At 45.6% G+C, this 27,994-nt stretch overlaps 1 protein-coding gene across 2 annotated transcripts in view; it reads right to left on the reverse strand.

Annotated features, from left to right (window-relative positions):
• Positions 1–27,994, reverse strand: part of TBCE (tubulin folding cofactor E) — a 712,453-nt gene that overhangs the window by 570,640 nt on the left and 113,819 nt on the right. For both annotated transcript variants that reach the window (XM_030198136.1, XM_030198134.1), the window contains exon 5: positions 16,566–16,654. In XM_030198136.1, coding sequence (XP_030053996.1) covers positions 16,566–16,654 — 89 coding nt within the window. The remainder of the gene's footprint in view (positions 1–16,565; positions 16,655–27,994) is intronic.

The following is a 27,994-nucleotide window of genomic DNA, read 5'->3' on the forward strand; positions in this document are numbered from 1 at the left end:
AGGTGCAGAGAAGGGCGAGGAAAATGCTAAAGGGGATGGGACAACTTCCCTATGATGAAAGGCTAAAGCGGCTAGGGCTCTTCAGCTTGGAGAAAAGGCGGCTGAGGGGAGATATGATAGAGGTCTACAAAATAATGAGTGGAGTTGAAAGGGTAGATGTGATGGACTAGGGTGGCCATGTGATGAAGCTACAATGTAGTAAATTTAAAACTAATTTTTCTTCACTCAAACGTGTAATTAAAATCTGGAATTCGTTGCCAGAGAATGTGGTAAAGGCAGCTAGCTTAGCGGAGTTTAATAAAAGTTTGGACGGCTTCCTAAAGGAAAACTCCATAGACCGTTATTAAATGGACTTGGGGAAAATCCACTATTTCTTGGATAAGCAGTATAAAATGTTTTGTACTTTTTTGGGATCTTACCAGGTATTTGTGATCTGGATTGGCCACTGTTGGAAACAGGATGCTGGGCTTGATGGACCTTTGGTCTTTCCCATTATGGCAATACTTACGTACTTACGTAAACACAATGTCTTATCCTCTCATCACAACATAACACGAGTAAACCCACCACTATAATCACACCAAACTGCTTTCCAATTCTTGGAGTTACAATTGACCGAAATCTCACAGTTGAAAGCCATGTGAAGAATACAACAAAGAAAATGTTCCAATCAGTGTGGAAACTCAAAAGAGTAAAACCTTTCTTCCCAAGGTAAATATTTCGCAGACTGGTACAATCAATGGTGCCAAGTCACCTAGACTACTGCAATGCACTCTATGCTGGATGTAAAGAACAAATCATTAAGAAGTTTCAAGCAGCCCAAAACACTGCAGCCAGACTCATATTTGGTAAAACAAAATACGAAAAGTGCCATACCCCTAAGAGAAAAAGTACACTGGCTTCCACTGAAAGAATATATTACGTTCAAAGTCTGCACCTTGGTTCATAAAATCATTTACGGAGAGGCCTCGGTCTACATGTCAGACCTCATAGACTTACCACCAGGAACACTAAAAGATCAGCACGCACATTCCTGAATCATTGTTAAAGCGGAAATAGTTGCGAGTTAAAATAAATTTGATTAGTTTTGTAATGGTTTCTGTCCAGTGTGGATGTTTTTAGGAATTTCTCACATGCAGCTATGCCATCTGCATGGGGAATGTTGCTGTATAGTGATTCTACATCCATCATGACCAGAAGGGTACTTGGTGGTAATTACTTGATATTTTTCAATTTATTCAGAAAGTCTGTGGTGTCTTGTATGAAGCTGTTTTCTGCATGAGAGGTTTCAGAATTCCCTCTATGAATCCTGAGATCCTGAAAGGGAACTTTAAAACAATACAGGAACGTAAGACCTTTGAAGTCAAAATGATTAAATATTTTGACACCAGCCAGACAGGACTTAAAGATCTGGGTTTTCTAGCCCATTACAAAGCATAAAACTATTGCTCTCTTGTCTCCATGACTCTCACCTATCCAACCCCATCCTGTTAGACTGTCACTGAAATGCTTTGATGTTTCACTCATATATACGGTCATCTACCAACATTTGCTTATTTCCAATCTGACGAAGGGCAACCTTCAAAAGCTAATCAATAAATGCATTAAGTTATATCCAATAAAAAAGTATCATCTTATTTTCTTTTCAATGTTTTATTTTGTTTTATTTCTATTGATTATCAATAGTAATGAAAATTACAGACCCAGGAGAAGAGCAACAAAAGGTCTGTAGTATTACAAAGGTAGAGCAAAAGAACTGATTACATTAGCCCTGCAATTTATCTTCCATCATATTTCTATATTTCAACAATGCTTTTGTGGCATATTCAATTCACAGATTTGTAGACAGCCCACAGCTATAGATGGGAATCATTTCTTTCATTTCTCTTGTGATAAACACAGGTTTGCCCTACCCCAAGGAAGCCGCCAGACGGTGCTCTTCTACAAGAAACTGGGAAAATGCCATGATAAAGCCAGTAGAGGGAGCTCCAAGGGAATATCTCGGTTATACCCTGAAGGGACAGCTAGAGGGTGCTCATGTCATAGGATCAGCTTTTCCCTATGGAGGCCACCAGGTGGAGCTATCGAAGTGGGGGAGGGAAAGGTAGAGAAGGAGAGTTCTAGACTGAGACCTGACTGGAACCAAGGGGGCAGGGCCTAAAGAGGTGGGGAGGATTATTGATCACCTCATAAATTCCTTTCTCCCAGTGGAGAGAGAAGGGGGGGGAGCCAGATGCCTAATGTTTGCTGCTTGATGGGGAAGCCAGATGCCTAATGTTTGCTGCTCAATGGGGAAGCCAGATGCCTAATGTTTACTGCTTGATGGGGTATGCCTGGTGCCTGGGAGAGAAGGTCTCAAGGAAGGAGGGCCAGGAGGAGCCTCTCAAAACCAGGAAGGTACTAAATGCCCTGATGTTATAAGGCTGTTGGAGCTGATAATCTGCTAAGTGTCTTGATGCTATGCAGCTAATAATCCTGGCAGGTTGCTGAAGTGTTCAAGCAGGGTCTGTGATGAAATGCTCTGATGTTACCAAGCTGTTGCAACTGATAATTAGCTAAGTAGTGTGAGCAGTGTCCTAAGAAACTGAGTACACATTAAGGACCTCTTGGAGAGGTATTCTGGGCCAAGTGCACAATGAAGGTTAGAAATTGTGTGACTAAAGCTTAAGCCAAATAAAATTCTTAATTATAAGAAGCATTGGAATTAGTGTGTGTTTGTCAATGAAACCTATTAGGAGGAGAACAGAGGGTGATGATCATTTACAAAGAGGGCTGGAACCTGAGAGTGTTGACTGAGTGCCGGACCAGGAAGCTAAGCAGGGTCAGCCCCAGCCAGGTCCTGGAAGGGTGACCCGGTTACACTCTCCATTACCTGAAGTCACTTACTTCCTTAGATGAGAACGATCTTTTAGGGGGCCTTTTACTTAAGTACACTAAGTGGTCAATGCCCAGAAAAAGGGTATCGCTCTACCATGTTAATAGGTTTTGCAGTAGTTTGCCAATTACCATGTGCTACTGTATTTTTCAGAACTTCTCCGTCCAGCGTTAGGGGGTGGGATGAAAAGGTGGGGAATCTTCTGCTTATATACAGCTCTCTTCTTTTCTGTCATACACCCATTAATGGGAATGGGACCTGGGTGCCCCCTACGAGTATCCTCAATGGAAAAGTGCATTTAAATATCTCCTTAAGATATCCATAGCTAGCAGTTTGGTAGAAAGTGGTTATAAAGTTCATCACTGCTAGTACTGTATTTATTTATTTATTTATTGCATTTGTATCCCACATTTTCCCACCTTTTTGCGGGTTCAGTGTGGCTTACAATATGATATAAATGATGGAAATACAATTTGTTACAACTTGGTTATGGATTACATTGTGTAGATTTAAGCGAGACAGTCAAGTAACGTTAAGGAATATAACAATGGAACACAGACATTGAAACATTGGAAGGGGACAATGGGAGGCTTAAAGGGCAATATTAAGGCATGAAGACATATGGTATACATATTTCTCTGAGTGGAGGTATGAGTGATGTGAGATTACGGGGAGAGGATTGTAGAATTGGATGTGTGATGCATTAGTGAATAGTGAGTATGGACTTTATGTGTTTTGGCTATTTCCGTATGTTTTTTCAATACTTTGCGGAAGGAAGTTTGTTTGTGGATTGTTCTTAAGTTGCGCGGCAGTGTATTCCAAAACTGCGTGCTTATGTGAGAGAAGGTTGACGCGTGTAGCGTCTTGTATTTCAGGCCCTTGCATTTGGGGAAGTGAAGGTCGAGGAAAGTTCGAGATGATCTTTTGGCGTTCCTGGGTGGTAAGTCTATTAACTCAGACATGTAGGCTGGGGCTTCGCCGTGAATGATTTTGTGGACTAATGTGCATACTTTGAAAGTGATGCGTTTCTTGAAGTGGTAGCCAGTGTAGTTTCTCTCTTAATGGCTTTGCACTTTCATATTTTGGTTTTCCGAAGATGAGTCTGGCTGCTGTATTCTGGGCCGTTTGAAGTTTCCTCAGTATTTGCTCTTTGCAACCTGCGTATAGTGAGTTGCAGTAATCCAGATGGCTGATTAAGAGGGATTGCACTAGGCTGTGAAAGACGGATCTTGGGAAGAATGGTCTTATCCTTTTCAATTTCCACATGCAGTAGAACATCTTTTTGCATGAATTTCGAGTGTTAGGTGGCGGTCGACAGTGACTCCTAGGATTTTTAGCGTTTCTGAGATTGGAAGGTTTAGGTTTGGTGCGTTTATAGCGGTAAATTCCTTTGTGTTGTATTGGGAGGTGAGTATCAGTCATTGAGTTTTTTCTGCATTTAATTTCAGACAAAATGCATCTGCCCATGTGCTCATGATGTGTAGGCCTTGATTGATTTCATTGAGGATTTCGTTGATGTCTTGTTTGAAAGGGGTGTATATTGTAACATCATCAGCGTATATGTATGGGTTGAGGTTATGGATTGATGGGAGTTTAGCCAGGGGGATCATCATTAGGTTGAAAATGGTTGGTGAGAGGGGTGATCCTTGTGGTACTCCGCATTCAGGTGTCCATGCCTTAGACGTGGTTGAATTTGATGTGACTTGATACGAACGTAGGGTTAGGAACCCCTTGAACCAGTTCAGGACATTTCCTCCAATCCCAAAGTATTCAAGTATGTGTAGCAGGATTCCGTGGTCAACCATATCGAAGGCACTTGACATGTCAAATTGTAGAAGGAGTATATTGTTGCCAGTTGCAATTATTTGTTTAAATTTAGTCATAAGGGTGACTAATATTGTTTCTGTGCTATGATTCGACCAGAATCCTGATTGGGCATCATGCAATATTGAGTGTTTGTTCAGATAGTTTGTGAGTTGTTTAGTTACTATTCCTTCGGTTATTTTGGTTATTAGTGGTATGGATGCTACTGGCCTGTAGTTGGTTATTTCGCTCGTGCTTTTCTTTGTATCTTTAGGAATAGGGGTGAGTAAGATTTTTCCTTTTTCTTTTGGGAAGAGTCCGTTTTGTAGCATGAAGTTTACATGGTTCGTTAGGTCTATTATGAATTGTTGAGGAGCAGATTTCATGAGGTTATTTGGGCATATGTCTAGTTTCCAATGGGATTTGGCATATCTTTTGAGAGTTTCAGAGATGAGGTCTTCTGGTAGTATTTCGAATTCGGTCCAGGTTCTGTCTGCTGGGTATGTTCTTTCTTCTGGATCCAGACAATCTAAAAGTGTGGCGTACTCAGTAGGGCTGGCGGGTATTTTGAGTCGTAGTTGTATTATTTTCTCTTTGAAGTATTTCGCAAGGTTGGCAACGTCTGGTATATCTTTGTCGTTGTTTGTAACTGGTGTGGTGTATAGCAGTTTGTTCACAAGGTTGAAGAGTTTATGTGTGTCTTTGTAGTTTGGTCCTATTATTGTTTTGCAATGTAGTCTTTTGGTCTGTTTTATGGTGTATTTGTATTTTCTCCGAAGTAATTTCCAGGCGTTTAGTGTTTGTTCGTCTCTCTTTTTGTTCCATTCTCGTTCTAGTTTCCTGACTTGTGTTTTAAGTTTTTTCAGCTCTTCGGTGAACCATGGATTTGCTTTTTTCCTGTGTGATGTTCTGGTTTGGATTGGGGCGATTTTGTCTAATGTTGTTGTACATATATCGTCCCATTCTTGGAGGAATTGGATGGTGTCAGCACTTGTTGTCCATTCGTTCTGGTAGATCTGTTGCCAGAATGTTGTGGGGTCTATTTTTCCTCTCGTGGTGTATGTTGTTCGCTCATGTTTATTGATTGTGTTTATGTGTGTTTTTCGCCAGTAGAGAGAGACATTTGCCTTATGGTGGTCTGACCATAGTGTGGGTGTCCATCTTGTGTCAGTAAGTATAATAGTTTGGTCCAGGTCAAATTTGTGTGTTATGATGTCTAGTGTGTATCCTTTTTTGTGTGTTGGTTGCGTGTAAGGTGCGTGCAGGTCCCATAGTTTTAGGAATTCTTTGCATTCTCGTGTGCTTGTTGAGGTGTCGTCTTCAAGGTGTAGGTTGATGTCTCCTATTATAAGGATGTTTGAGGCAGATACACATGTATTCGAGATGAAGTCCATGAGTTGTGTTTGGGAGTCTTGCCATTTTCCCGGTGGTCTGTAGAATAAGATTGCATTAAGGTGTCCTATTAGGTTTGGATGATTAATTCTTGTCGAGGCAAGTTCAAGTTGTGGTGAGGTAGATTCACCCGTGGTTGTGATGGTGAATTCGGGTTTGTAAATTATGGCTATTCCGCCTCCTCTTTTTCCATTTCTTGTCCAGTGGGTGATTTTGTATTCTGGTGGGCATGTTTCTACAAAACCCAAAAACACAAACGAAAAGGAAAGCATCTCAAACTCCGAACAAAAACACACATCCACATGAAGACGACTGTAAAAGCAAATGGTCAAAGAACAACAAAAATACAACCCTACATGATGAGGAACAGCCTGAACATCAACAAGGTACAGTTTACTCAAACAAAAAATGTGACTTACTCTGACACTCCACCTCTCTCACATACACAGTCAGTCACTCTCACACACACAATATCTCTCTCATACACTCTGTGACACACACTCTGACACAGTCACACACTCTCTCTCTCTCTCTCACACACACACACTCTTTCTCTCTACAAAGACCAGCGATAGGAAAAAAAACAGTTCTGCAAGCACTTGTGCCACAATAAAGACTGACTCCGCTATAAAGAAACAAGCTTAATTTAAGTAACAAAAAAAAAAAAAGATGCCCTCACTCTCAATGTCTGTATCACTGACACCCCAGACAATAAAACATTCACTCTATTTGTCAGACACACAGTCTAACACTCATACACACTGTCTCTCTTTCTCTGACACACAGAGACACACAAGCCCAACACTACCCCCCTCCAACTTCACCATCCATGCCTCCAACCCCGCCCACAAGGGAGTTCCCAAAAAACACCTCTATCACTAACACACACAGACACTCATTCAAACACCCCTCCCAACTTTTTTTTTTTTTTTGTTACATTTGTACCCCGCACTATCCCACTCATGGCAGGCTCAATGCGGCTTACATGGGGCAATGGAGGGTTAAGTGACTTGCCCAGAGTCACAAGGAGTTGCCTGTGCCGGGAATCGAACTCAGTTCCTCAGTTCCCCAGGACCAAAGTCCACCACCCTAACCACTAGGCCACTCCTCCACTCTTCCACCCTCCCGCCACAAAAAAACACACACAAAAAAAAAGTCACACACACACACACACACACACTCGCACATTCACTCTCTCTCTCTCTCTCTCACACAGAGTCACTCTCACACACACTCTCCCAAACATACACACTCCAAGGAAAACCTTGCTAGCACCCATTTCATTTGTGTCAGAAACGGGCCTTTTTTACTAGTCCCATCATAAAATTTTGGACTCTTATCCAACATGGACCTTGCATCCAGCTACTTCTTTAGTACACAATTTGGCGCTACCGCCTCTTTCATCAAAACCCTGGGGGGGGGGGGGTGGAAAAGGGAGTTGAGTATGGGGTGGTGGGAGGTTTCTTTTAGGCATTCATGCTTTATATTTGGGTGACAAATTGTTGCTGTTGTAATAAAATTTAAATAAAAATTATTTTAAAAAAAACCAAACTTCTCTGTCTGGGGGTGTGGAGAACAGGAGTGGAAGCATTAGCCATTAAGTGCATTACACTTGGACTTCCGGTGAAGACATGGAGCAGTGAAGACGTAAGGAAGAGCTGCTCCAGGGCATCTCATTAAAGCAGCGCTCGTAAAACCTCAAACCCATCGAGGAGTGCAGGAAAATCAAGAGGGAGTGCACCGCGTTAGCTTCGGAAGCTGGGGGAGTCTGAGAAGTTGCGGATGGCATCCAAAACAGCCCGCAAGGACACAAAAGAAAAAACCCGCGCCGCAGAAAACAAAATGGCGGACAGGGCCACGCCATCATCGCCAAGCTCGTTATGGGCAGCAGAGATCACAGAGGAGGTGAGGGCGGCGGTCGAGCAGGAGGTGGGAGCCAAGCTACAGTTGATACTGGACAAGCTGGAAGTGCTGACAGAGAGGCACACGCAGATGCTCAACGAGCTGCAGGTAGTACAACAGCGAGTGGGGCAGGCGGAGGAGGATATCCTTAAGGTTGCGGAGGCACAACTCACAGAGGTGGAGGCGAAACTTGACGACCTTGAAAACCGTTCCAGGAGGAACAACCTCCGCCTTGTGGGGCTGTCAGAATTGTTACCTGAGCAGAACCTCTGCACTTTTCTTCAAAAATGGCTGCCTGAAGCGCTAGGAAATGAGGAGATGGAGACAACATTGCGAGTAGAAAGAGCCCACAGACTTGGCCAGCGGAGGATGATGCGAGACAACCAAGAGTGGTAATATTAGGATCCTGAATTATGCACATAAGGCGCTATTCCTACAAGAGCTGTGTGCAGGAAAACGTCTGGAGTATAAAAGTACAAAAATACTTTGTTTTCAAGACTACTCCACCTCAGTGTTTAGCAGTGCGGAAAAACTTTGCACCATTATGTACTAAACTGTTTGGGCTGAAATACAGATTTAGCCTCTTATACCCAGCAAAGCTCAAATTGATTGAAAATGGGCAAGCGGTGTTCTTTGAAAAAGTGGAGGAGGCGACCATATATGTGGACAAAATGCTGGCTAAGGGTCATGAGGGCTGAGATCAAGGAGGAGGCCTGAAGAGTGCGGAAATAATCATCTGGGATCAGACGGTTGGCGTTGAGTGAGTTAAACCAGTTCACAGTTACAAAAGTTTAAAGTTAAAAGCTGCAGAAGAGTCAAACAGAACAGAGAGTAGAGAATTTGGTGATGCATCGGCACAGGAGAAGCAATTATCAAGGAACAGTTAGTTGTTAAAAGTTTGGTTAATGAACGTTTGAATTCGTGCCAGCTGCTGATAGAAGAGGGGAGTGTCAAGCAAGGAGAACAGATAATACAGGTCATAAGTTGTGGGAGACCTGGTTATAACCCCGTCGGACGTTGAAGAGCATAAATCTGTGCAGTGGACTTAAAATACAAGCTAAAGGACTGGTGAGCACAGGGGTGCATGGATGAAAGAGATGGGATGTGATAGTCATTGGTGTAAGGAGCGCCCAAGCCTCGGTAAAGCAGGAAGTTATGCCTTGAGGCATAAGGGGAAGGAATAATAGTGAATGGGAGGGTGGCAGGGGAGGGATGGGAGGGGCCTGTTTGCATGTTGTCGCATAGTAAGAATGGTGAGAATGGAAATGGGAGTAGTCCGAGTGAGAATGTGGTTCGGGGTTCAAAGGGCTGAGAGGGTGGTGGCTGGGACACTCTCTTGGCACAAACAGCATACTAGAAGACAATTGGTGGAGTGCCATAGCACGGAGAGGGGTGTGACATGACAACATTACAGATAGAGACATGGAATATTGGAGGCATTCATTCCCCGGTTAAGAGACAGAAAACATTGAAAGCGTTGAATGAAAAACAAGTGTCAGTAGCTTTCTTGCAAGAAACACACCTCACAAGGGAGGAAAATGCTAAGTTGAAAACTTGGTGGGTGGGAGAAATGTATGATGCACCAGCAGTGAGGAAAAAGGGAGGAGTAGCGATCCTAATGAGGAAAAATCTTAATGTGAAAGTTAAAAGGGTGGTGGCTGATCCAAGGGGGAGGTATGTCTTAGCCTCGGTGATTGTGGAGCGGCAACCACTATTACTCTGTAATATTTATGCCCCAAACAATTATGACAAGCAATTCTTTACACAAATTATTCGCCAAATTCATGCGTTAGGAGATCTACCAATAGTGGTGGGAGGTGATATGAACGATGTAATGGATCCGGAACGGGATAGATCTAAACCAAGCGGGAAGGAGTTGGCCAGGAGAGAGAGGGGCATATCTAGGCTGTGTGCTGCATTAGAACTAGTGTGGAGAACGCTTCATCCTGTAGAAAAGGACTTCACACATCTTTCAAGAGCTCACCAGACGATGTCTAGCATAGATTACATAATGATCTCACGAGATTTACTGACCAAAGTAGAAGAGGTTCAGATTGGCCCAATTATGATTTTGGACCATGCTTGGGTGAAGATGCAGGTTAGGGTGGGAGAGGGGAAACCTGTAATGGGGGCCTGGCGCTTCCCTGCTTATTTGTATCGAGACAATCAATATTTGCCCTTTCTGGTGGAGAAATGGAGAGAATATAGCACTATTAATGAACAGCATAAGGAGGATCCAGTTCTCTTCTGGGAGGCGGCTAAGGCGGTCCTTAGGGGAGAAACAATATCCTACCTGTCTTTCATAAAAAGGGTTCGGAACCGGGAGGTCTTTAGATTGGAGAGGCAGGTGATAGCCTTGAGGAAGAAATATGGTCAAGGCCATGCCCTGTGAATTCGAAAACAGTTGCTGGAGGCACAGCAAGCCTTAAATGAACTCCTACAGGAGAGGATGCAGAAAACGACTATATATTATAAATATCAGCTATACAGACTCGCTAATAAAAGTGGAAGGTTCCTGGCTAGGCTCGCCAACAATAGGCTGGGGGCTAAAAAAATACTCACAATGCAGGCAGACACAGGGGAAAGGGTAAATAATGATGAAGGTATAGTGGCAATTCTGGGGGACTTTTTCAGTCAACTGTATACCCAGCAGGAGGATCTAGTGAGGCCCAGTGGGGCCTATTTAAATAGCTTGGATTTACCAAAGGTTTCTGAAGATGAGGCAGAGGTGTTGAATGCACCGATTGCTGAGGAGGAGCTAGAATTAGTGATTAAGTGGAGTAAATTAGGGAAGGCACCGGGTCCACATGGCATGAGGAATGAATTTTATAAAATCCTAAACACTGAAATAAGTCCGTTGCTCGCGGCAGTGTTTAATGTGGCCATACAACAGGGGAAGATGCCATTACACCTTAATAGAGCACAGATCAGCGTGTTACCAAAACCAGATAAGCCCCAGATAGACCAAACTCGTATAGGCCGATTTCATTATTGAATGCTGAGTTAAAATTTCTAGCAAAAATACTGGCAAATCGGTTAGCGAGATTTCTACCGTCTTTGATCATGGATTCCCAGGTGGGATTTACGTGTGGACGGGTGATTGCTAAGAATATGCGAAGAATATGGGTAGCACTAGAAAGGGTAAGAACAGAAAAGTCCCCAGCATTACTAATAAGCTTCGACGCTGAGAAGTCGTTCGAAAGAGTGGATTGGAATTACTTGTTTGGAGTGTTGCGGGTCTATGGTATCACAGGCTATTATGCGAAGGCGGTTAGAACCTTGTATGCGGACCCAAAGGCGCAGATATATGCGAATGGGTTACGGTCAGATTGGATTCCGATCAGGAGAGGTACGAGGCAGGGTTGTCCATTGTCACCACTTCTCTTTATCTTGGCGTTGGACCTACTTCTGAGAGAGATCCAAAATAATGTAGATGTTCGAGGAATGGCGATAAGGGAGTATACTTTTAAGACAGCTGCATTTGCAGATGACCTTTTGGTCATACTCACGGAGCCTAGGCAATCGCTCCCTTATCTTATGGAAAGTTTAGACGAATATGGAAACTTTTCAGGGTTCTGATTGAATCTCTTGAAATCAGAAGCCTTAGCAAGCACCGAAGAGCTAAAACGAGCGTGGGATGACAGGTTCCCCCTAAGATGGGCGCAAGGGGTCTTTTAGATACTTGGGAATACAACTTCCAATGGACACAAGGCAACTATATGGTCTTAACGTCACCAAGTTATTAAAAGAGACAAAAGAACAATTATCCAGGTGGTCAGTGCTGCCATTGTCCCTGATGGGGCGGATACAATTATACCGAATGATAGTATTTCCACGATGGGTCTATGTACTCCAGGCATTGCCATTACGGTTGATAAACCGAGATGTGGCGGCTCTTAGAAGATTGGTGATAAACTTTTGTTGGGCAGGTAAGAAGCCTAAGATGAAGTGGCAATATTTAATGGGGAACTGGAGGAAGGGGGGGGGGGGGGGTTAGGAATACCTGATATGCGCGTGTACAACCAGGCAAGTCTCTTCAGACATTTGCAGGACTGGATATTAGGCACAACCACATATACGGATGTGGGGATGGAGAGAGCGTATCATCATCCTTACCTATTGCATGTTAAAAAGAAGGGGAAACTGCCTGAAAGAATTAGAGATAGCATACTATTGGAGCTGCTGTGGCATATGTGGAGGGAACTTTTACAAAGATGGGGTCAGGACCCGGCCACTAGAATATTAATTCCGCTAGCTGGGAATGATGATTTCACGCCAGGCAGGGAAAATATAGTGTTTCGTAGACTACAGGAGAAGGAAGTGGAATTGTTAGAGGGCCTCATCCAAGAGGATGGCACCTTGATTGCAGTATCGGACTTTCAGCAAAGGTGCTCAGGGGGATTAGCGGAGGTAATGGCCTATCATCAACTATCTCATTATGTACATAGCCTGCCGAAAGAAGGGCTGTCTCCTAGATTTGGGAGACAGCTGCGGGAAATTTTTAGAGGGAGACGCGCTGGGACAGGTCTCGGTATCCTGGTTCTGTAAAGAATTAGAGAAAGGACAACCGGAGAGGAAAGTACTAGAGGTGGCTGAAAAGTGGAGTGCAGAAGCACAGCAAGAAATTTCTGAGAACCACATAAAGAAAGCCCTGTTGGGAATACCGAAGGTAGCCCACAGTGCAGAACTACAAGAATGCCAGTATAGAGTTCTACATAGAGCCTATTTCTCCCCCAGAAGAGCATTTCATGCAAACGTAACCAATACCGATAACTGCCTAAAAATGTAAGCAGGGGGGAGCAACTATGACACACTGTATATGGCAGTGAAGATACACTAAAAACTTTTGGTGGGGACTGGGCAAATTCCTGAGTGGGGTAATAGGTTATTCGATTGTCATCACCTTTGATAGAATGTTGCTGGGTATACCAGGGCAATGGGGAGTGGACACACAAGGGGAACAATTGTTTCTGAGTAAATCTTGTATAGTGGGGAAAAAGTGTATTCTTAATCACTGGGTACTGGATATGCCCCCTCTCACTGGTATTGGAGGAACAGGCTGCACCAACTCATGCTTTGGGAATTGAGAGGGGCGCGACTGACCTCAAAGAGGCAAATGAGGTTTCTAAGTATCTGGGGTAGAGGAGAGACAGACAGAATCCCCCTTGTAGTGACATACAATCCAGAGCTGGAAAAACTGAGGAAAATCATAAGAGATCTACAACCTATACTCCAGGAGGATGAATTACTGAAAGAGATATTCCCATCCCCACCAGTATTGGCCTTCCGACAGCCACCCAACTTAAAACACAAGCTAATCAGAAGTAAACTTCCATCACAGACTGTAAAGGAACAGAAGGGCACACATCCCTGTAATTTATCCAGTTGCAAACTATGCCAAAACATTTCACAGGACCCCACAGTCATCCACAAAGGAAAGATATTCAACATAAAGGAATCTTTCACTTGCTCATCTTCCAATGTGGTATATATCATTCAGTGTAAAAAATGTAATGAAGGATGCTATACTGGAGAAACAGGCCAGATGCTTAAGACAAGATTCAATTTACATAGACATCACATGAACAATACTGGTGCCAGTAGGGTTCCCACGCCTGTTGGCCAAACATTTTACAGGACCAGGACACTGTACCAGTGACTTCACAGTGAGAATCCTGAAAGGTAACTTTAAAACCATACAAGAACCTAAGACCTTTGAAGTCAGAATGATTGAATATTTTAACACCCAACAGAAAGGACTTAACAAGGATCTGGGGTTCCTAGCCCATTATTATCTAATATAATAAAACGCACCGTGAACGTTCTGAAGTCACTCAAACACTCCCTGTAGGGTTCATGGATTCATGGTGTGAAGCCAGCCAGCCGTCTTCTGCCCCGCCCTCGCGTCAAACGTCATCGCACCCACGCACGGTGCGTTTTATTATATTAGATTTACCTCCGTGGTGGCGGTTCCGGTAGCGCAGCGTCAGGGAAGGAGGCGGCGCTCCCGACATCCCTAGCCTTCCCTTCGCTATGTTCCGCCTTCTTCTGACGTCAAGGATGACGTCAGAAGAAGGCGGAACACAGCGAAGGGAAGGCTAGACGTCGGGAGCGCCGCCTCCTTCCCTGACGCTGCGCTGCCAGAACCGCCACGGAGGTAAATTTAAAAAGAAAAAACAAAGAAAAGGGATGTTGGGGGGAGAGAAGAGGGTGGGCAGTAAAGTTGAACAATGGGAGCGGGAGGGCAGGGGAGAAACGACAGCATGGATGCGAAGGGGGGGGGAGAAGAGGGCGGGCCAGGCTGGGACATGGGAGAGAGAGGAGCATGGATGCGAGGGGGGGTCATGGAAGGGAGAGAGAGGAATTGCTGGAAAAGGATGAATGGAGGGGGCAGGGGACAGAGGAGCATGGATGGGCATGGATTGGGAGGGCAGGGCTCAGGGAGAGAGGGGAATTGCTGGAAAGGGATGGAGGGAGCAGGGGACAGAGGAGCATGGATGGGCATGGATTGGGAGGGCAGGGCTCAGGGAGAGAGGGGAATTGCTGGAAAGGGATGAATGGAGGGGGCAGGGGACAGAGGAGCATGGATGGGCATGGATTGGGAGGGCAGGGCTCAGGGAGAGAGGGGAATTGCTGGATAGGGATGAATGGAGGGGACAGATGGGCATGGATGGATATGGATTGCAGGGCAGGGCTCAGGGAGAGAGGGGAATTGCTGGATAGGGATGAATGGAGGGGGCAGGTGACAGAGGAGCATGGATGGGCATGGATTGGGAGGGCAGGGCTCAGGGAGAGAGGGGAATTGCTGGAAAAGGATGAATGGAGGGGGCAGGGGACAGATGGGCATGGATTGGGAGGGCAGGTCTCACACTCTCTCTCTCATATACAATGTCTTTCTGACTCTCACTCTCACACACTCTGTCTCACACTGTTTCACATTCACTCTCTATGTGCCACACAGTCACTCACACACTCGCTTGGTCTCATACACTCACTCTCACAGAGAATCTGTGTCTCACACACACACTCTCTCTCTCGCACACACACACACACACTCTCTCTCACACTGTCTCTCACATACACACTTGCACACACTCTCATTCTCACACACACACTCTCTCACAAACACACTCACACCCAGACTCACTCTCTCTCTCACACACACACTCACACTTTCACTCTCTCACACAGTCACTCTCACATACACTCTCCCAAACATACACACTCCGAGGAAAGCCTTGCTAGCGCCCGTTTCATTTGTGTCAGAAACGGGCCTTTTTTACTAGTAAACCATAAAGCTGCATTTCTCTGTTATCATCCCACCCCTCACCTATCCACACCCATCCTGTTAGAATATCAATGATATGCTTTGATGTCCCCATGCATACCTCCTACCCACCCCCATCCTCCCACCCTGTCAGACTGACATAGTAATGCTTGAATGTTTTCACTTATATACACTGTCAGCTAGCACATTTGCTTATTTCCGATCTGACGAAGAAGGGCAACCTTCGAAAGCTAATCAAGAAATGTATTAAGTTATGTCCAATAAAAAAGGTATCATCTTATTTTCTTTTCCATGTTTTATTTTGTTTGATTTGTATTAATAACCCTAAGTATCTGGGGAAAATACATAAATATGATATCACCAAGAGCACGCAGTCAAGTACTCAATGGGCTGCCGTGGGGTAACGGAGGAGAAAGGAATAGATAGGATAGGGGATATGCAAACAGGTAGGGGGGGAAGGGGGTGGGGAGGGGAGGAGAGAGGGAGTGTGCTTAGAGAAAGATTCGGATTACGGGTCTTTTATATCAAAAGTCTTGTTGAAACCACATAAAGCACAATAGGAAGAGTATTGTCATTTTATGATATGTATTTGTTGAACGTAGAACAGCTGGATGATACAATTGTAAGCTGTGATTGTACCGTAGATTTGTTGTTTCCATACACTGTTGGGAAGTAAACTGTTAAACTGTTGAAACATAACACTGAGAGGGGGTGGGGGGGATAACATAGAAAAAAGTTTGATGACAATAAGTAGTAACATGCCTACATTGCTTAATTAATCACAAATGAATTATTGTATATTCAGAATGTGCAAAGTGATCTATATTTGCTAATGTCATCAATAAAAACGTTGAAACATAAGTGCATTACACTTTCCGTACACTAACTGGCTAATGCAGAGTTCACACAGGAGCTCTGAGAACCTCCTAAATATGAGGCAGTAAGTGGGCCTGCATTAATTCTAAGCAGGTACCACGCTTTTAATGAGAACATTAACTCACAGCCTGCAATAAAAAAATACTGGGAATGCCTCTTCTTGATGCAGTTACTTTTGGGCTTGCCGCACATTAAGATTCTGCATTTTAGTAAACGATCCCATTAGATAGCCAACGCTACTCCCACCATCTTTTTTCTAAAGCAGACTAAACAATTCCAGTTAAATTTTTCTCACAATATAGAAAGTTTGTTCCAAAAAATAAACTGGTTATAGAACAACACATCCTGAAAAAAATTAATTACTTTAGAGCTTTACTAGAAAACAAGAATAATTCATACAATAAAAAAGGTAACTTTGATAAAGGATACTTGGACACATCTGGGATATTTCTCTTTTCTGACCACTATCATAGACCGCACATTCCCTCAATGAGATTTCTGTCAATTTGTTTAATTGACTGAAAAGAAAAAAAAATAACAGTTATATACACATACACTGAAATTACCAGCTTGTGCATGGGCAACTGAAGGCAATTCAAATGCAGTGTGGTTCTTTGTGACTGAGTGCAATGAGACGTTGTGTGTGAGCATGTGGGTGTATGACAACACAGCAACAAGTGTGTGCATGTGCATTTTAAAGTTGTGAGGCAAAGACCATGGGAGTATGAAAAACTGACAGCTCATACTTGAGCAATATAGCATATGGAATAAATGCCTGAAGTAGCTCTTATGGCCAACTCCCGATACACAGAAAAGGCAAGGCCCAAATAGGGGGCCTACTCACTAACTCCCTGCATTTAATGCACATTAAAATGCACATGATAAATTGGAAGTGCTCACATAAGCATCACCAATATCAGAAAAAAAAATTGGCAACCAATCCAATATGAAAATGTTTTCAGCCTCAAGTACATGAAAAACAGCTCATTTAATATTAAAAAGGATTAAATGTTGATCACAATAAACTGTGATAAATCTCTGAAATGTAACTATATCTCAAAAGTTTTATTTAATTCCTACTCACTTCCCTACCCCAAGAGCATTTGCAGGCTACATTCTATGGTTAAACACATGCTAAAATGTACAAAACTGGTAATGATGATCCAGGGGGTTCCCCGGACAGGTTCCTTAAAAGAAGAGCTAACTGCATGACACAGATGTACTTTTCCAATAGTGCAAAAACATGATTTACTATGAGGACAATTCTATAACTTGGCACCTTGATACAAGCCAAAACATAATGAACATACCTATACTGGAATATTAGCAAGAATTATAAATCAAACAATTTTTTTATAAAAGGAAGGGAAAAAGCCTCAGAACATTGGCATAATACACAGATTATTATTACTACAGTCTTATATCCCGCAACTACAAACCAGTTCAGTGAGGGTTACAAATCAAGATACCGAAGAATTCCTCAAGAAATTACAAATAATACACAACAAAGCATTTCAGAATTCATCAACCATAGCAACAATAATCAAATCAAATGACATTTCCTTGGTTTTCAAAATCTTTCTAAATAAACTATAATATTCCAATTGCCTAATAGGAAATGGTAACATATTCCAATAAGCTTCAGCTTGATAGGAAAAGACGACTTAAGATGACAAAAAGAATAACTGAAAAACTTTATGCTGGGCAAACTAACTGAAAATTGAAAGTGCATCTTATTAATCACTAAGAAGCTTGAAACTCCTATATCATTGCTGAAAATCATGATTTTTTTGGATTTCAAATGTTTTGCAATTGATCATGTGACCCAAACACTTTGGGAGGGTGATTTGAAATCCCAACTAGTACATTTGAAACAGAAGTAGATCTTCCACTTAAACACTGTGAAGCCCTTGGGCCTCAATGCTGGATTGGAGTTACATTAATTCTGGAGTATATTTCATTTTTTATTTTGATTAAAAAAAAATTTTTTTTGAAAATTGTATTGTTTCAATAACATTTAAGGAGGAGGGTGTTTTAAACTCAGCCACCATGTTTTTGTTTACCCTGAAAGCCATAAGCAAATGCTAAACAATCATTAGTTACAGTGTTGATGATGACTTTGTAGAGAAACTGTCAGGTTCTCAGGTTCAGAGCCCGCGGGACTGGGCTCTGGAGCAAACGTGAGCCCTTGGGCTGCTGACGAGGAGCGACAGCAGCAGGCAAAACCCACCAACCAACACTGGGTAAGCACACCGGCAGGGACTGCAGACACTGCCCAGCGAACCGGAACACATGGACTGGAATCCCCCGGACTGGAGGACACAGAACTGGAACACTGGACTGCAATCCCCCGGACTGGAACACACACCGGACCGGAACACACTGGACTGGAGCACACTGGACTGGTCCCCCGGACTGGAGGACACAGGGCTGGAACACGGGACTGGAGCACACTGGACTGGTCCACACAGCTTCACCTGCACTTAGCTACTAAGCCCCCCAGAAGTTGAGCTCCTGGGTTCGAGTAGCCGACAGGACTTACTGGATACCGGATGACATAGGGACCAGGACTGGAAACAGAAGTGCTCCTAAACCTAAACTGATCTACGTGCTCCCAAGCCCTAAACCAGCAGGAGTGTTCCTAACAGTAAACTGACAAAAGGACTTCCTAAGCCCTAAACTAACAGAGCAGGGAACTAAACACAAAGCTAACACAGGTGCTACTAAGCACCAAGCTACAAGCAGAGCTCTACACTAATAAGCTAAACACAAAACTACCAAGCTACCTAAGCACTGCTCTAGCAAGCTAGATACAACTAACAAGGTGCTTCCTAAGCACTACTCTGGTAAGCAACCAGAAGAGCTCCTAGCACTAAAAGGGAAGACAGGGGAGCCACAAGGAAAAAGCAGGGAAGCTAACACATAAGCCAAAAGTTATTCTAAATCACCAAACACCAAAGACTGCAATGCTCCCAATAGCACAAACACCAGAAGTACTTCTAACAGCAAACTCTGCAGTGTTCCTAACAACACCAAACCCTGAAGTACTTCTATCAACAACAGAGCTTCCAAAGCCCTACACACAGCAATGCTTCCAAAACCAAGAGGGAAAAGCAAGAAAGCTAAACACACAGTCACCAGTGCACACTGCACTAACACTAACCTGGCCCTTAGCAAAAGCAGGCAGGGAAACTAGACACAAAGTCAGAAGTGCACACTGCACCACCCTACCTAAAGCAAACACAACCGTTGCAAAGGCCCTGAAGGAAACAACACCACTTCCTTATCAAGGCCCTCCCTGATGATGTCACACTCCCTAGACCTAGGCAAAAGCACACTGACCCAGAGAGGCCCAACCCACACCAATGCAAAACCGTGAAACCCTTGAAGCCAGTACACCCAAAAAGAGTTAGAGCAACTCAGACTACCCACACAGGTGCAGTATAGTGAAACAATTAGAGCCCTGCTGCTGGAAGCTGCAAGCACAGAGAGACAGAGCCAGCTTAGAAAGCACAGAGAAAGAAACAGAAGCCAGCTAAGAAGCTGACTCCCAGGAAAGAGGTAAGTTTGAGAGGGGTTCAGACCCCAATCATAACAGCACCTCCCCCTCAAGGCTCCCGTGTCCCCACGGGAGCCCCAGGTCTCAAAAGACAATTTAGGTCTCCATGGGTAGCTGTGATGAAATCTCCCAATGGGTTTCACAACATAAATCTGGGCGGCTGGGCAGGACGTGACAAGTACATCTGGAACTAGGAAACCAGAATGGCTTTGGCCGCCACGAGGCTCTTTAGAACGGCTGCTAGGCAGGATCAGAGTCTTGGATGCAACAAGTGGAGTTCTATTCAACAGGAACCATCTCCTGAAGGAGTCCACAACTTCCTTGACTTCCTGGCACTCCACTGTAGCAGCCAGAACTGGGCTAGAGCCCACACCCATCCTGGAATCTGAAACCAGACAGGAACTCGAACTGGACTTCAGACTAGACCTTGCCCCTTGGCTGGAGCTGGAACTCAGAAGGAGTTCAACATCTTGGCTGAACTTGGTACTCAGCATAGACTCAGCATCTCGGCTGGCACTGGAACTCGCTCCGGACTCAGCATCTTGGCCGGAACTGCAACTTGACCCGGACTCAGCCTCTTGACCGGGACTGCAACTTGACCCAGACTCAGCATCTTGCCTGGAACTGGAACTCCAACTCTCACCGGACTCAACATCTTGACTGGAGTTGCAACTTGACCCGGACTCAGCATCTTGCCTGGAACTGGAACTCCAACTTGGCCCGGACTCAGCATCTTGCCTGGGACTGGAACTCCAACTTGACCCGGACTCAGCATCTTGGCCGGGACGGCAACTCTCACCGGACTCAACATCTTGGCCGGGACTGTAACTTGACCCGGACTCTGCATCTTGCCCGGGACTGTAACTCAATTCTGATTCGGCATCTCGGCTGAACTCTGCACCCGGTGCAGACTCAGCACTCATCGTGGACTCATCATCTTGGCTGGGCTCTGCACTCGGTGTAGACTCAGCACTCATCGTGGACTCAGTATCTCGGCTGGCCTTTACACTCAGTGCAGACTCAGCACTCATCATGGACTCATCACTCGGTGTAGACTCAGCATCCCGGCTGGGACTGCAACTCGATCCAGACTCAGCATCCTGACTGGAACTACAACTCGCTCCAGACTCAGCATCTTGACTGGAACTACAACTCGATCCAGACTCAGCATCTTGACTGCCAATGCTGCAACTCACTCCAGACTCAGCATCTTGACTGGAACTACAACTCGATCCAGACTCAGCATCTTGACTGGAACTACAACTCGATCCAGACTCAGCATCTTGCCTGGGACTGGAACTCCAACTTGACCCAGACTCAGCATCTTGCCTGGGACTGGAAATCCAACTTGACCCGGACTCAGCATCTTGCCTGGAACTGGAACTCCAACTCTCACCGGACTCAACATCTTGACCGGAGTTGCAACTTGACCCGGACTCAGCATCTTGCCTGGAACTGGAACTCCAACTTGGCCCGGATTCAGCATCTTGACCGGGACGGCAACTCTCACTGGACTCAGCATCTTGGCCAGGACTGTAACTTGACCCGGACTCAGCATCTTGCCCGGGACTGTAACTCAATTCTGATTCGGCATCTGTCAACGAGGCTGTTTCTTCTTACAACAATACTCTATCCTCTGCCTTAGACACTCTTGCACCTTTGATGACCCGCCCTGTAAGGCGTACAAAACCCCAACCTTGGCTGACTTCTAATATCCGCTACCTACGTTCCTGTACCCGCTCCGCCGAACGCCTCTGGCGGAAATCTCGGGCCCTTGCTGATTTCTTACACTTTAAGTTCATGCTGACCTCCTTCCAATCTGCTCTTTTACGTGCCAAACAGGATTATTATATCCAACTGACCAACTCTCTTGGCTCTAATCCTCGACTTCTCTTCACCACATTGAACTCTCTCCTCAAGGTGCCCCCTCCCCCAACTCCCCCTTCATTATCTCCTCAGACCCTTGCTGAATTCTTTCACAAGGTTCAAAAGATAAACCTTGCTTTCTCTACCTCACCAGCTCTCCCTCCACTAGTCCGTTCCCCTCTCTCTCCTTCCCCTCATTCCCTTTCCTCCTTTCCTGAAGTTACTATTGAGGAAACTACACTTCTCCTTTCTTCCTCAAAATGTACCACCTGTTCCTCTGATCCCATTCCCACCCACCTTCTTAATGCCATCTCTCCTACTCTTATTCCTTTTATCTGTCACATTCTCAACCTCTCACTTTCCACTGCGACTGTCCCTGCTGCCTTTAAACATGCTGTGGTCACACCTCTTCTTAAGAAGCCTTCACTTGACCCTACTTGTCCCTCTAATTACCGACCCATCTCCCTCCTTCCTTTTCTCTCCAAATTACTTGAGCGTGCTGTTCACTGCCGCTGCCTTGATTTTCTCTCCTCACATGCTATTCTTGACCCATTACAATCTGGTTTTCGCCCTCTCCACTCAACCGAAACTGCGCTTACTAAAGTCTCCAATGACCTATTACTGGCTAAATCCAGAGGTCAATATTCCATCCTCATTCTTCTTGATCTTTCCGCTGCTTTTGACACTGTCGATCACAGCATACTTCTCGATACCCTGTCCTCACTTGGATTCCAGGGCTCTGTCCTTTCCTGGTTCTCTTCCTACCTCTCCCTCCGCACCTTTAGTGTTCACTCTGGTGGATCCTCTTCTACTTCTATCCCTCTGCCTGTCGGCGTACCTCAGGGTTCTGTTCTTGGTCCCCTCCTCTTTTCTATCTACACTTCTTCCCTTGGTTCATTAATCTCATCCCATGGCTTTTCCTACCATCTCTATGCTGATGACTCCCAAATCTACCTTTCTACCCCTGATATCTCACCTTGCATCCAAACCAAAGTTTCAGCGTGCTTGTCTGACATTGCTGTCTGGATGTCTCAACGCCACCTGAAATTAAATATGACCAAAACCGAGCTTCTCATTTTCCCCCCCAAACCCACCTCCCCGCTCCCCCCGTTTTCTATTTCTGTTGATGGCTCTCTCATTCTCCCTGTCTCCTCAGCTCGTAATCTTGGGGTCATCTTTGACTCTTCTCTCTCCTTCTCTGCTCATATCCAGCAGACCGCCAAGACCTGTCGTTTCTTTCTTTACAACATCCGTAAAATCCGCCCCTTTCTTTCCGAGCACTCTACCAAAACCCTCATCCACACCCTTGTCACCTCTCGTTTAGACTACTGCAATCTGCTTCTTGCTGGCCTCCCACTTAGTCACCTCTCCCCTCTCCAGTCGGTTCAAAACTCTGCTGCCCGTCTCATCTTCCACCAGGGTCGCTTTACTCATACTACCCCTCTCCTCAAGACCCTTCACTGGCTCCCTATCCGTTTTCGCATCCTGTTCAAACTTCTTCTACTAACCTATAAATGTATTCACTCTGCTGCTCCCCAGTATCTCTCCACACTCGTCCTTCCCTACACCCCTTCCCGTGCACTCCGCTCCATGGATAAATCTTTCTTATCTGTTCCCTTCTCCACTACTGCCAACTCCAGACTTCACGCCTTCTGTCTCGCTGCACCCTACGCCTGGAATAAACTTCCTGAGCCCCTACGTCTTGCCCCACCCTTGGCCACCTTTAAATCTAGACTGAAAGCCCACCTCTTTAACATTGCTTTTGACTCGTAACCACTTGTAACCACTCGCCTCCACCTACCCTCCTCTCTTCCTTCCCGTTCACATTAATTGATTTGATTTGCTTACTTTATTTATTTTTTGTCTATTAGATTGTAAGCTCTTTGAGCAGGGACTGTCTTTCTTCTATGTTTGTGCAGCGCTGCGTATGCCTTGTAGCGCTATAGAAATGCTAAATAGTAGTAGTAGTAGTAGTAATCTCGGCTGAACTCTGCACTCGGTGCAGACTCAGCACTCATCGTGGACTCGTCATCTTGGCTGGGCTCTGCACTCAGTGCAGACTCAGCACTCATCGTGGATTCATCACTCGGTGTAGACTCAGCATCCCGGCTGGGACTGCAACTCGCTCCAGACTCAGCATCTTGCCTGGAACTACAACTCGATCCAGACTCAGCATCTTGACTGGAACTGCAACTCGATCCAGATTCAGCGTCTTGACTGCCAATGCTGCAACTCACTCCAGACTCAGCATCTTGACTGGAACTACAACTCGATCCAGACTCAGCATCTTGACTGGAACTGCAACTCAATCCAGACTCAGCTTCTTGACTGGAACTGCAACTCGATCCAGACTCAGCATCTTGACTGCCAATGCTGCAACTCGCTCCGGACTCAGCATCTTGGCTGCCACTGCTGCAACTCGCTCCAGACTCAGCATCTTGGCTGCCAATGCTGCAACTCGCTCCGGACTCAGCATCTTGGCTGCCACTGCTGCAACTCGCTCCAGACTCAGCATCTTGGCTGCCACTGCTGCAACTCGCTCCGGACTCAGCATCTCGGCTGCCACTGCTGCCACTTGATTCAGACTCAGCATCTTGGCAGGCAAAGCCCTTCAGGCTGGACTCAGAAGTTTGGCGGGAAAAATCAGGAAGCCACCTTCTTTCAGCTTGGGCTTCAGGAGTATCCCGCAGGGTTGGCTCCGAGAGGAGTTGGAAGCGGTAAAAGAACAGCTTGGTAGAGGGATCAATAGCAGAAACTGGGTTTTCTTCGAACCCAAGCCAGGAGGCACGCCTTCTCTCTGCTGCAGCTTCAGGAGTATTCTTCAAGGCTGGATCAGACAAAAGTGCAACCCGGTAATCCTGGAGTGTCAGAAACGGATCCAGATCAAAAATGGGGTTGGAACTGGGATCCAAACTTGTACTAGGAGGCTTGGTTTGAAGCGCCACTTGAACTGGACTCCGAGGCTTGCGTGGAGGCGCCATCTGGACTGGCACCGGAGGCTCGGTGAGAAGCCCCTCTTGGACTGGAATCGGAGGCTCGGCCAGCAGCGTCCCACGGACTGCACTCTAAAGCTTGACTGGAAGCGCTGCTCGGACTGGATTCAGAGGCGTGGCTGGGCGCACTGCTTGACCTGGATTGAGAGGTTTGGCTGGGCGCTCTGCTTGAATGGGACTGGACCCCTGCTGGGCCCATAGCGTAGAATTCCCCAGACATCTCCTCTCAGCGACAGCTTCAGGAGTATCCCACAAAGCTGGATTCAAGACAAGGCTGCGGCGATACTCTGAGAGCGTGATAAAAGGGTCCATATCTGAAACTGGGTTTTCAGCGATTCCAAGCCACCGGACACGTTTTCACTCAGCTGCCGCTTCAGGGGTCTTCTTCAAAACAGGATGAGAGAAAAGTTTCCCACGATACTGACGAAGAGTCATAGAAGGATCAAGAACAACGATGGAGCTGGACCCCAGCTGGGTCAGCTGGGCGGGGGTTCTTGCCGGGCTCATGGCCTTTGCAATCTGTCAGGTTCTCAGGTTCAGAGCCCGCGGGACTGGGCTCTGGAGCAAACGTGAGCCCTTGGGCTGCTGACGAGGAGCGACAGCAGCAGGCAAAACCCACCAACCAACACTGGGTAAGCACACCGGCAGGGACTGCAGACACTGCCCAGCGAACCGGAACACATGGACTGGAATCCCCCGGACTGGAGGACACAGAACTGGAACACTGGACTGCAATCCCCCGGACTGGAACACACACCGGACCGGAACACACTGGACTGGAGCACACTGGACTGGTCCCCCGGACTGGAGGACACAGGGCTGGAACACGGGACTGGAGCACACTGGATTGGTCCACACAGCTTCACCTGCACTTAGCTACTAAGCCCCCCAGAAGTTGAGCTCCTAGGTTCGAGTAGCCGACAGGACTTACTGGATACCGGATGACATAGGGACCAGGACTGGAAACAGAAGTGCTCCTAAACCTAAACTGATCTACATGCTCCCAAGCCCTAAACCAGCAGGAGTGTTCCTAACAGTAAACTGACAAAAGGACTTCCTAAGCCCTATACTAAACAGGAGCTCCTAAGCCCTGCTCAAGAAAGGGACTTCCTAAGCCCTAAACTAACAGAGCAGGGAACTAAACACAAAGCTAACACAGGTGCTACTAAGCACCAAGCTACAAGCAGAGCTCTACACTAATAAGCTAAACACAAAACTACCAAGCTACCTAAGCACTGCTCTAGCAAGCTAGATACAACTAACAAGGTGCTTCCTAAGCACTACTCTGGTAAGCAACCAGAAGAGCTCCTAGCACTAAAAGGGAAGACAGGGGAGCCACAAGGAAAAAGCAGGGAAGCTAACACATAAGCCAAAAGTTATTCTAAATCACCAAACACCAAAGACTGCAATGCTCCCAATAGCACAAACACCAGAAGTACTTCTAACAGCAAACTCTGCAGTGTTCCTAACAACACCAAACCCTGAAGTACTTCTATCAACAACAGAGCTTCCAAAGCCCTACACACAGCAATGCTTCCAAAACCAAGAGGGAAAAGCAAGAAAGCTAAACACACAGTCACCAGTGCACACTGCACTAACACTAACCTGGCCCTTAGCAAAAGCAGGCAGGGAAACTAGACACAAAGTCAGAAGTGCACACTGCACCACCCTACCTAAAGCAAACACAACCGTTGCAAAGGCCCTGAAGGAAACAACACCACTTCCTTATCAAGGCCCTCCCTGATGATGTCACACTCCCTAGACCTAGGCAAAAGCACACTGACCCAGAGAGGCCCAACCCACACCAATGCAAAACCGTGAAACCCTTGAAGCCAGTACACCCAAAGAGAGTTAGAGCAACTCAGACTACCCACACAGGTGCAGTATAGTGAAACAATTAGAGCCCTGCTGCTGGAAGCTGCAAGCACAGAGAGACAGAGCCAGCTCAGAAAGCACAGAGAAAGAAACAGAAGCCAGCTAAGAAGCTGACTCCCAGGAAAGAGGTAAGTTTGAGAGGGGTTCAGACCCCAATCATAACAGAAACAGTGGAAGAACAGGCAGAAATCAGGTCAGAGAGGCTTATACATAAAACAGATGAAATTGCCCTACTTAAAGTTCAAAATCAGAATAAACGATTTTCTAATCATTGGTACCATGAGGGTTTTAAATTACTAAAGCGACAAAGTGAGGCGTCTGGAAAGATTATGGAATAAATGTAAAATTCTAATAGTACTAGCACAATGTAGGCAGTTACAGAAATATTACATTTTTCAAATAAAGTTGGCAAAGTAGTATTACTATTCCAAAGCAATTCACGGTAGTGAAAATAGAACACGACAACTGTTTTTTCAATTACAGGGGGAAATCATATTAGCTGTCCACCAACAAGATGTTGGAGGCAGATTTAGGGGGATTTTTTCAGACTAAAATTTTGAATCTGCTTGCATCTACTGGGATGACTGCCTGTTTATTTAGGGTAAAGCAAAGATACTTACCTGTAGCAGGTATTCTCCCGAGGACAGCAGACTGATTGTTCTCACAAGTGGGTCGACGTCCGCGGCAGCGCAGGAATCAGGAAAAAAGTTTGCAAGCAAAATAATAAAGTCTTTCCAGAGAGTTCCGTCATGTAAGCAACGCGAACCGCGCATGCGCAAACGACTTCCTGCCCGTCGCGCAAGCGTGCCTCTTCAGTTTAATCAAAAAGCATAAAAACAACAACTCCTCCAATGGGGAGGAGGGCGGGTTTGTGAGAACGATCAGCCTGTTGTCCTCGGAGAATACCTGCTACAGGTATGTATCTTCAGTTTCTCCGAGGACAAGCAGGCTGCTTGTTCTCACAAGTGGGGTATCCTTAGCAACCAGGCTCACTCAAAACAATGAACATTGGTCAATTGGGCCTCGCAACAGTGAGGACATAACATAGATTAACCTTAAACCAAAATCAACTAACTGAGAGTGCAGCCTGGAACAGAATCAAAATGGGTCTAGAGGGGTGGAGTTGGATTCTAAACCCCGAATAGATTCTGCAGCACCGCCTGCCCAAACCGACTGTCGCGTCGGGTATCTTGCTGAAGGCATTAGTGAGATGTGAATGTGTGGACTGAGGACCACGTTGCAGCCTTGCAAATCTCTTCAACGGAGGTCGACTAAGTGGGCCACTGACGCAGCCATGGCTCTGAGCCGTGACATGACCCTGTAGAGTCAGCCCAACTTGGGCATAACTGAAGGAAATGCAATCTGATAAACAAATAGGAATTCTGCGTTTTCCGATGGCGACTCCCCTCCTGTTGGAGACGAAAGAAACAAGCTGGGCGGACTTGTCTGAAGGGCTTCATCCGCTCCACGTAAAGGCCAATGCTCTCTTGCAGTCCAAGGTATGTAAACTGCTTTCGCCAGGGAGGGTTGGAGGACGGGGAAAAAATGTTGGCAAGACAACTGAC

The sequence above is a fragment of the Microcaecilia unicolor genome, chromosome 3 (genome assembly GCF_901765095.1).
Source record: "Microcaecilia unicolor chromosome 3, aMicUni1.1, whole genome shotgun sequence".
NCBI classification, from domain to species: domain Eukaryota; kingdom Metazoa; phylum Chordata; class Amphibia; order Gymnophiona; family Siphonopidae; genus Microcaecilia; species Microcaecilia unicolor.